Source organism: Lissotriton helveticus, chromosome 8, assembly GCF_964261635.1.
Source record: "Lissotriton helveticus chromosome 8, aLisHel1.1, whole genome shotgun sequence".
NCBI classification, from domain to species: Eukaryota; Metazoa; Chordata; class Amphibia; order Caudata; family Salamandridae; genus Lissotriton; species Lissotriton helveticus.
In genome coordinates, this window is record NC_136069.1 from 80849036 (window position 1) to 80858760 (window position 9725).

The 9725-nt window shown below is 43.5% G+C and overlaps 1 protein-coding gene across 1 annotated transcript in view; it reads left to right on the top strand.

Moving 5' to 3' along the window:
• Window positions 1–6585, top strand: part of USF3 (upstream transcription factor family member 3) — a 130771-nt gene extending 124186 nt beyond the window's left edge. Inside the window, exon 7 of the mRNA XM_078656676.1 lies at window positions 35–6585. Coding sequence (XP_078512802.1) covers window positions 35–6459 — 6425 coding nt within the window. The 3' untranslated portion in view covers window positions 6460–6585. The remainder of the gene's footprint in view (window positions 1–34) is intronic.
• Window positions 6586–9725: the final 3140 nt, after the last annotated feature.

Below are 9725 nucleotides of genomic sequence, written 5' to 3' on the forward strand. Positions count from 1 at the left end.
ATTTTCCTGATTATTGTTTTTATTTCTTTTGCAGCTGATGAGATCTTGCGCTTACGAAAGCAACTGTCGGACATTCAGAAGGAAAATGCTCGGTACATTGAGCTTTTAAAGGCAAACGACATATGCTTGTACGATGATCCCACGATTCACTGGAAAGGAAATCTTAAGAATGGGAAGGCCCCATTAAATATCCCAAATGAGAGTCAGAAGAACATCATTGTGTACTCAAATGGGAGCCCTCTGGGTGTCAACAATCAAAGCGTCTCTTTCAATGTCAACCAGAACCTACAGAAACAAACTGCAAATGTTGTCCCTGTGCAGAGAACATGTAACCTGGTTACACCAGCTACAGTTGCAAGTGTGCACACAACAAAAACTAAAGTATGGCCCCAGAGTACGGTATGTACATCCACGTCCCAACAGCAGATTCCACTGTGTCTACCTGTAACCATTCCAGCTCAGGCCATTCTTAAGATTTCCACCTCGGAGGGTGAGCCAAACACACTGCATGCAGCTGCCAATTCACAGGAAATTCTACAGAGCGGAACCGCCAACCATTTGCTTTGCGTCTCCGGAAGTGCACCACAGAGCAATCAGACAGTTCTGGAAAGTACAGTTGGACAACAAAATGGAAGTGTGGCTGAGATAGTTGTGTCTCAAGTCACAAATACCCCAGTTTTGCCCCAGGAGTCATCACGTTTGAATGCATCATGTTCAGGTTTTCAGGAAAGCTTTGTGGTCACAATAACAAATGCCACCTCTGAGCAGTGCACACAAGCTAATGTCGCTGGAAATTTCCAATCGACTAGTGTCGAACCACTCGTTGAGGTAACCAGCAGTGGCAGATTGTTGGTGACTTCAGCAGTAGCAGAAACAGCTGGGATAAACACATTGCCAGCTACAACATTAAGCACATTGCCAGCATCCTGCCTGGACAGTGGTTGGTCTCTCCCTAGTTCCTTGCAAGGTTCAGGTATTACTGCAGACTTGATCAGCAACAGCAGGCTTACAAGGATTCCTGCAACTGGAAACACACAGACTACGTGGACTACTTTGCAAGTGGCAGGTAACACAGTTCAACCCCTAAGTTGTGCATCCCATAGCAATCTGCCTGCTTTGTCAAATGAGCCAATAAACAACACTGGAGCTGGACCTTCCACCAGCAGCATCCCAACTATCACTGGTATCAGTTTGAACAATACCCTCCAGGGTGAGGGGCATCCAGCTGACCAGGTAATTGCTACCTTGCCATCATGCCCCTCTTTAACTGTGCAGCCACTGGTTGCTTCGTCTCAAATAAAACCACAACCAGCAAAAAGTATTGTTCCTTTGAATCCAGCTATGCAGCTCTTTCAGATGGCTCCACCAATAGGCTCCGCTGTGACTGCAGCGCCTGCCAATCAAAATGTTATAATTCTGCACCCTCCTAATCCTTTACCATGCCCTCCAGTAATAAGAGCAGAGGTTCCCACCCAGACAGTGGGGCAACAGATTGTTATTATTCAAGCAGCGCCTAATCTAAATCCTGTGCCGCTGCTTTCTACTCAGACCCCGGGACCTGCCAGGTTATCTACCCAAGGACTTGGTCCTCTTGTGTCCACCAGCAGTCCTGTGCACAATGCCCCAACGCAGCAGATATTTGGGACTAAACATCTTGTTCATATATTACCAAGGCCTTCTAATACTTCATCCGCATCTGTTTCTACTCCTTCCTTTTCCGTTACAATGTCCAGTCAGCAGCAACCACCGACCATTTCGCTCAATGGCCAGTTATTTGCCTTGCAGCCAATGATGTCTTCATCGGGGACTGCACAACAAACTCCTCTGCAATTTATTCAGCCTACCACCAGTGAGGATCCAAATACGAATGTTGCTCTCAACACCTTTGGGGCTTTGGCTAGTCTCAGTCAAACCATATCCCAGACGGCAGGACAGAGTTGTGTACAGTTATCAATCAACCAAGCCACTATTCCATCAGCCCCAGCAAGTTCTTCTGCCACCCCTGCAAACTGTATGCCACTGACCACCACCGCCACATCTGCACTAACACCCGAAAATCTGCCTGCTTTACAGAGTACTTCAAATACAGCAAAGTCTTGTTTATCTGCAGCTGTTAAATGTAAGAGAACAAATAAAAAGACCAGCACCAAGAAGCGTCCCACATCCAGCAAAGAAGTGCCTCAACTGAGCAAAGGAGAGGGTGCTCCGACACCTGATCCTGCACGTCTGGAATCCTCAAAGACCATTTCAAATGCAGAAAAGACTAAACCATTGGAGAGCACTTCTCAGACGACGCAATCTCCATCTGGGTGTCAGTTGAGCTCTGTGACGGGTGTTAGCAACTCTGACCAAAACTCTATTGAGAGTAGCAATTCTGAACTACTGGTGGGATCAATTTCTGAAGGGGATTTGCACTCATCAACTGTGCACAGCCCCTTGCTTTCAAAGCCTTCAGGGAAAGGACAGTTTGTTTTGTCCACATCAGTTTGTAAAGAACCAGTTCTTCTTGCAAAAGAAACACTTGAGCATGAAGCGGAGTCACAGCCTGGCTCTTCACTGCAAGCGGAATGTTCCAAACCGTTTATTCCAATAAATTGCTCTGCTCAGTCTAGCACAGTTAATCTCACTCTTGCTACCCCTCTTTCTGAACCATCGACCGACCATAGCAGTTCAAACACGAACTCTATTTCTGAAGCGGTAAACATTTCAGAGACAAATATCAGTAGGCAAAATCACTCCAGTATAATGCAGGCTGCTTCGGATTTGTTGGAAGGACAAGGTCTGGGTAGAATGCTTTATGAAATTGCAAAAGAAAAATCCACCGCCTCCCAAACTACGTCACAAGTTCAGAGTGAGCTCCAACACCTTTCAACTGCTGACCCAAAGTCAAAGGACTCGAATGATAATGGCTTCTCAGCCAAGATCATGAATTCTGTAACAGAAAATATAAACCTTGAGCACAGCTGTGTTGCTGAGCAGGAAGTAGTGGTTAGTACCTCCTTGGCTCACAGCAGGCAGGCAGACTCTCCCATGTCTACTAGCTCTGGAAGCAATCGTAGCTTTTCTGTGGCTTCTATGCTGCCCGATACCGCCAGGGGAGAGGTTCCTAACAGTGCAGCATTGACCCACGTGTTCAATGTCTGTACTACTTCAGGACAGACTGATATAGTTGCACTAGCTGCACGAGCTATTTTTGAGCAGGGAAATGGTGAGAAAAGGAAAGTGGCCACTCAGGTTGAATTGAGAGCTATGCCTTCAGAGGCTACAGAAGATGCATCCATGGGAGGAAATGTGCCCACTTTTACACAGACCTATAGTGTGAAGAGCAGAGAGCAGTTTGAGACCCAGCAAGATAAAACTCCTCAGGATTACAACCAGCCAACTGACTGTGGTTCAGTTGAGTCCCCAAGTTGTTCTGTACATATGGAAGCATCCAGCATTTCTTTGCAAACTGCCGTACAAAATACAACCAGTTTAAGTATCAATAATTTGATCCATCCTGGCAATGTTGACCATTCCTTTGTAAGTTGTTCGAATTCATCCCAGCCATCTGAACAAATGGCAACCACTACAACAGTTAACTTATCCAGACCGTTGAAGTCCTATGACAACCAGTCACCAGCCCCGGCAGTGGCAACCGAATATTCTCATGAGCAAATACATGCCTTTAGGGCTTCAGTAATGCAGAGTTCCCAGGCACAAGAAGTTAACGAGGAGCAAAATCGTGAAAATCGAAAAGAAACTGCCAAACGCCCTGTGCAAGAGGATAACCACCTCTCTACTGCCAAGAGACAGAAACAGTGTGAGAGCGTGCCTATAAGACATGACCGGATGCCTTCAATAAGAGGAAACTCAAATGATTTTGTTGAGCAGACTCAAATGTTGGTTGATCAAATGTCTCATAATTCTTCTAACTCAGTTGTGTCAGTGAGCAGTCATGTACCAACCAATAGCTTCAATGCATTATTCCAAACCAATGTTACCTTTGTAAACTCTGCGTTAAGGCAAACTGATATCCGGTCCAACCCTCAGTCTGTACTTATAGATCACCAACAGGGACAGCCACATAACCAACATCTTCAGCAACGGGTATCCGGTCAGACAATTAACCATTTGCACAATAGCAATCCATACCTGAAACAACAGCAGAGTGGACAGTTACGTGAACGGCCTCACCTGTATCAACAGCACCATAATCCACATTCAGACAGCTCGATTCACTCACAGTCTCACAATACCCACCAACAAAGAGCAATGCAACAAGATGTTCAGATGCAGAAGAAACGGAATGTTGGTCAAGGAAGCCAAGCCAACCCACTCTCTCTGCAACAGAAACATCACGCAAGTGATCAAGCGCGACCAAAGGGAAACCACACCCATCCACACCATCACCACCACCAACAGATGCAGCAGCAAATGCAACAACACTTCACAGCTCCCCAAGGTGAGAAACATTGTGACAACTCTGCTGGCAACAGGAATAATCATGGTGCCCACCAACAGAGCCATCTTAACTCAGATATCTTGCATCAGCAAGATGTTGGGAACAGGCAACAGAGCACCGGTTCATCTTCTGAACAGGTGACAACACATAATCAGCTTCAGAGACTTATGACTTCCAGGAGCTTGGAGCAACACATGGTGTCCCAGCCAAGTATTGTGTCCCGACAATCCAATATGACCTGTACCCCTCACAGGCAAGAAAGAAACAGGGTTTCTAGTTATTCTGCAGAAGCGCTTATTGGAAAGACGTCCAATTCTGAACAGAGGATGGGATTGTCAATTCAGGGCCCCAGGCTGCCAGACCAGATAGAAATGAGAACATATCTTGATGTTTCCAGGACTAAAGGTTTGCCAATTCATAACATGCAGAACCGCATACCTGTGGAACATGCTGTCCCTGCTGATGTCCAGCGTGTTTCCGATTGCCAGTCCTACAAAACAGGCAGCTCTAACCATCAGTCAACGGGAACCTTTGAACTGCAGACTTCAAGGAATAGTGAAATAGGAAATACAGTTGCATCACTTAGGAGCATGCAGTCACAGACCTTTCGAATAGGGCAAAACTCTGTTCCAGCTTTAGACAGGCAAAAGAGACTGCCATATGCTCCAGTTCAAGGGATTCCCATTGCAAATTCTATGCCTCCTATAGAAAATACCTGTCACCAGAGTTTTATGCAGAGTTTGCTTGGCCCGCCTCTGGGCGAACCAGTTGTTGGAAGTCAAAGATTAATTTCTGAACATCAGAGGAACACACAGTGTGGTGTCTCAACTACACTTGAGTACAGCTGCCCAACGGGGCGAGAATCTGTGCATATTCGAAGAGACAGTGAAAGTCAGAATAGGGAAAGCTGTGATATGTCAATGGGGCTGATCAACTCCAGAAACAACTCTTTAACTATTCCTTTCTCAAGTTCATCTTCTTCTGGGGAAGTGCAAGTTAGGAACACAAGCCCTCATATTTCTGTTCAAAAATCTAACCCCATGAGACTCACTGAGAGCCATGGCTCCAAGAGCCAATTAAATACAAACGTGTCCTCAAATGTGCATGGCATTTCCCGACCATCACATCCAACCATATCCCATGGGAACTCTGATCAAGGACAGTCTTCTGTGCGCCAGTCGAATCCCCCAATAACTCAACGTTCAAGGCATCCTTTGCAAGACAACAGTAATTCGAAAGTACGTCCGCCTGAAAGAAATCGATCTAACACTCAGAGGCACGGGAATGTATTTGACCCCAGCCTTCCCCATCTTCCGTTGGCTCCAAGCAGCAGTATGATCCTCGGACGCCAGCCATCTTCAGCGGAAAAGAGAGCCAGTATTGTTCGTTTTATGTCTGATGGCTCTCAGGTTCCTAATGACAATGCCGGAACAGATCAGCATGCACTCTCTCAAAATTTTGGGTTTCCGTTTATTCCTGATGGTGGTATGAACCCAACAATAAATGCAAATACAGCCTTTATTCCTCCAGTTACCCAGTCCAGTGCTACCCGCACACCTGCCCTAATCCCAGTTGACCCTCAGAATACATTGCCATCTTTCTATCCACCCTATTCACCTGCCCACCCCAGTCTATCGAATGATCTTTCCATCCCTTATTTTTCTAATCAAATGTTTACAAATCCGAGTACGGAGAAACCAAACAGTGCCAGTTTGAATAACCGGTTCGGTTCAATTTTATCCCCTCCTAGACCTGTTGGATTTGCGCAGCCCAGTTTTCCTCTCCTTCCGGATATGCCTCCCATGCACATGGCCAATCCGTCACATTTGTCCAATTTCAACTTAACCTCCTTATTTCCAGAAATTGCAACAGCTCTTCCCCCAGATGGTTCTGCCATGTCACCTTTGCTGTCTATTGTTAACTCTGCCACTTCCGACTCCTCCAAGCAATCCTCAAACCGACCTGCTCATAACATAAGTCACATTCTAGGTCACGATTGCAGTTCAGCAGTATGAAGGCATGCGACCTGCCTTATGGCAAAGAATCCAGAGAGCATCACTGGGTTTACAGGCATAGACTACCTGTCATGCAAGTGAACCCTAGGAGTAAAGAAACCCCATTCTCTGCATTTGCCCTCACAAATGTTCTATGTAAGTTTGGCTTATTGTCTCCTTTGCCTGAATTAAGTATCGCAGGCTATCCTCAGGGACTGCACAGAGAGCAGATTAGAAAGCAGGCCACAGACTCATAAATAGTAGGCCTCTAGGGTGAGGACAGTTATTGCTGATATAGAACAGTATGTTTGGAAAGTGGAGAACTATTTCTGGGATCACTTTCTGTCTCTGGGCCAAATCAGCTCGTACAATATAAGTATTTTTATAGCGACTAATCATAAGCAAGTTTTTTAACACTCTGGGTTAGTATGAATACAATTTGTGGGTATGTTTGTGTGTTTGCAAGAAAATCAGTGTGAACTTGGGAATGTGTAGACTTTCATTGCCTCCTGGATCCTAGCCATTTGCAGTGCTTCCTGTTCATCTTTGTAGGACCTGGAGTCTTGTGCCTTCCTTCAGCTGATTCTAGGATTGGCATATAATGGTTCTTCCAGGCAGAAAGTGGAAGAGGAGAGCAGAGGTGGCTTGTTTACATTGTCAGTTGGACCACCAAAAATGGCTCAAAAATAATTGTTTATTAACTTATGGCATTTTCAACTCATCAATTCTTGCATTGAATAATTGTGCCATGCTTTGTTTATGAAATTCATATCTTCTTCCCTGTTGCCTCTCATGAATGTGGGTATTTTCCTCATTTAAGCATTTTTTCTTGAGACCTGACCAAAGTGTTGCCATATACAATTTTTTCTTAAATTATTTTGAGCTTTTGGGTGGGAAGACATATTTTCAGTATCCAAACAATATTTCAATGCAGCCTTTCCAAGAGATCAGATTAAGTAAAATACTATTCTAGATGGTAAAAGACAGTGGGGCACATACATCATTGTTTTTTGCGGTCGCAAAGGGGCAGATTCACAGAATCTGCCCCTTTGCGACCACGATTTTTGCATTTGGAATGCATCATTATTTTGCGATTCCTACATGCATAAGGATTTGCGATTCCCAAATAGTGATTTCTTAAAAATCGCTATTTAGGAATCGCAAATCCAAATGTTGATGCTTGTGGCCGAGCGTTGCTTATAGATCAAAAGTAATATTTTCCAGTACAGTGCAGCTGGAAGGTCTAAAAGAAACATGGTGCTTCAGAGAGATTTGGAACAAATACATGTTTTCTACCCAGAGTAACTGTATGTATGGTATGGAAAAATGTTGGGTACTTAGGAGAATTAGAAACAACATGGTTCTTTACCATAGTGCATCTGAAAGATCTGGAGTAAACAGTGCTACTAGAAGAAACATGATGGAACTGTAATTTGGAAGATCATGTGTAGTGGGAAGAATTAGAAGAGCCACTGTGATTGGGATTTTCCAAAGATACAGTGTAGCTCTAAAATCCAAAATACCTATGATGTAGTTGGATTGAAGGACGTAAATAGGGCAGCTTGAAGATATAGAAAAAACTAAGTCTGGTTGGAATGTCTGGAGGAAAACTGAGCAGTTGCAATCTAAAGAAGAATAAACTAGCTGAAAGATCTATAATAAATGCAGTGCAGATAAAATATATTTGACACTTAGACGAAATCTAGTGCAACTGGAATTTTTATGACATAACGCTTCGACCTAGCACTGCACACATATCTAGAAGTAACACATAGCTGGTACTACAAGAAGACTAAGATGAAACACAAGAAAAGGGCCTTGGATTAGCTGAAAAGAGGTAAACCAGCCCAACATACATGGACATTCCCTAATCAAGCTAGTAACGTTTCCTAATGTAGGAACGTTTTACATTTTGAGTTTCTACACTCAAATTGCACTTTCTAAATCTGTATTGAAAATAGGACTCCTGCTCTAAATTTGAGAAAGTAATGTGAAAGACAGCGAGTTCTCACTTGACCTTCATTCCTTTTTTGTTTTTCACCCTCAAGGTGCACACTGTGGAACATAAACAATAGTCTAAGTATTTCACTTCTTCTCTTGGTATCATTGTAGAAGAGTTTTTGTCTGGACCTTTTTGAGGTTGTACATGTGGTTTTCTAGTCTGGTTCTGGTGCAGTTTTTCGGTCACATGTTTATCGTGCTAGGTTAAAGATTACACACTAATGCTGATAGACCTAGCAATCGAAACACATGTACTTGAGGTTGTGAAACCCATGCATTGGCTTCTACGATCTTCACAAAAACCATGATGTGGATGCAATAATTGCATCTAGGTCACAGTTATGGTGTGAGTTTGATGTCTTTAAATTCACTGTAAAAATTCTTAGATGATCCAATAGTCTTCTCACTGTTATTTCTTCTGTTACCATAACTGCACTTTCATACAAGCAATTTGTCTGCTATCCACTCCTCCCCGTCACTTTTTCTGCTCCTGTTACATCATTGAAAGCCACTTCATAAGTTGTAGGCTGTGGTCTGCCTGTTTTAAAATTTAAAAAAGTTGATGTTCCGATAAATCTGGGATACTCTGCTGCAGTAGAAAAAACATGGTAGTGTACTTCTTGCAAACAAACACCTTCCACTTCTTCAATGATGGGTTATCTCATGGCAATTTCTAACATGACATATTTTGTTAAAATCTGGGAGAGACCAAAGTTTTTCAGTCACTTCCCAGTTGGGCTGTATTATGATTTGGCCACAAATTCTAGTCTGGCTTGCTTCCAGGATGATCTTGTGCTGGCTGTAAACGAAGCCTGAGTGGTCTTCATATTGCAGAATTTGTCATTGACATTTTATGTGATAAATACTTGAATGAAATGCTGTCTTCTTTCATTGATGGTGTGGATTGGCGTATTGCTGAATGGTATCCTCAATGTGTATGGATAGCTTGATTCTCTTGACAACGTGTTACAAATCTTAAATGAACTGCAAGGGCCTTCTCGATCGCTTGTTCTTCACAGCGCTACTATCCCAGTGGCCACAAATTTCCCGAGAGTTTGGTGCCGTTCAGGTGTACATTGTTTTTTAGCCGTTACTGTAATGGCACCATATCTGTCTGTCCAGTGTACATTTCACCTCATTTAAATCTTTATCCTGAGGCATGTGTTGATTCATTATTACATTTATTTCATGCACAGCCATCTTTTATTTAAGGTTCCATGTGTGCTGTCCTCAATTATTTCACTTATTTGGGTATTTTCACGTTGCGTTGTTTTCTATGGGGACAA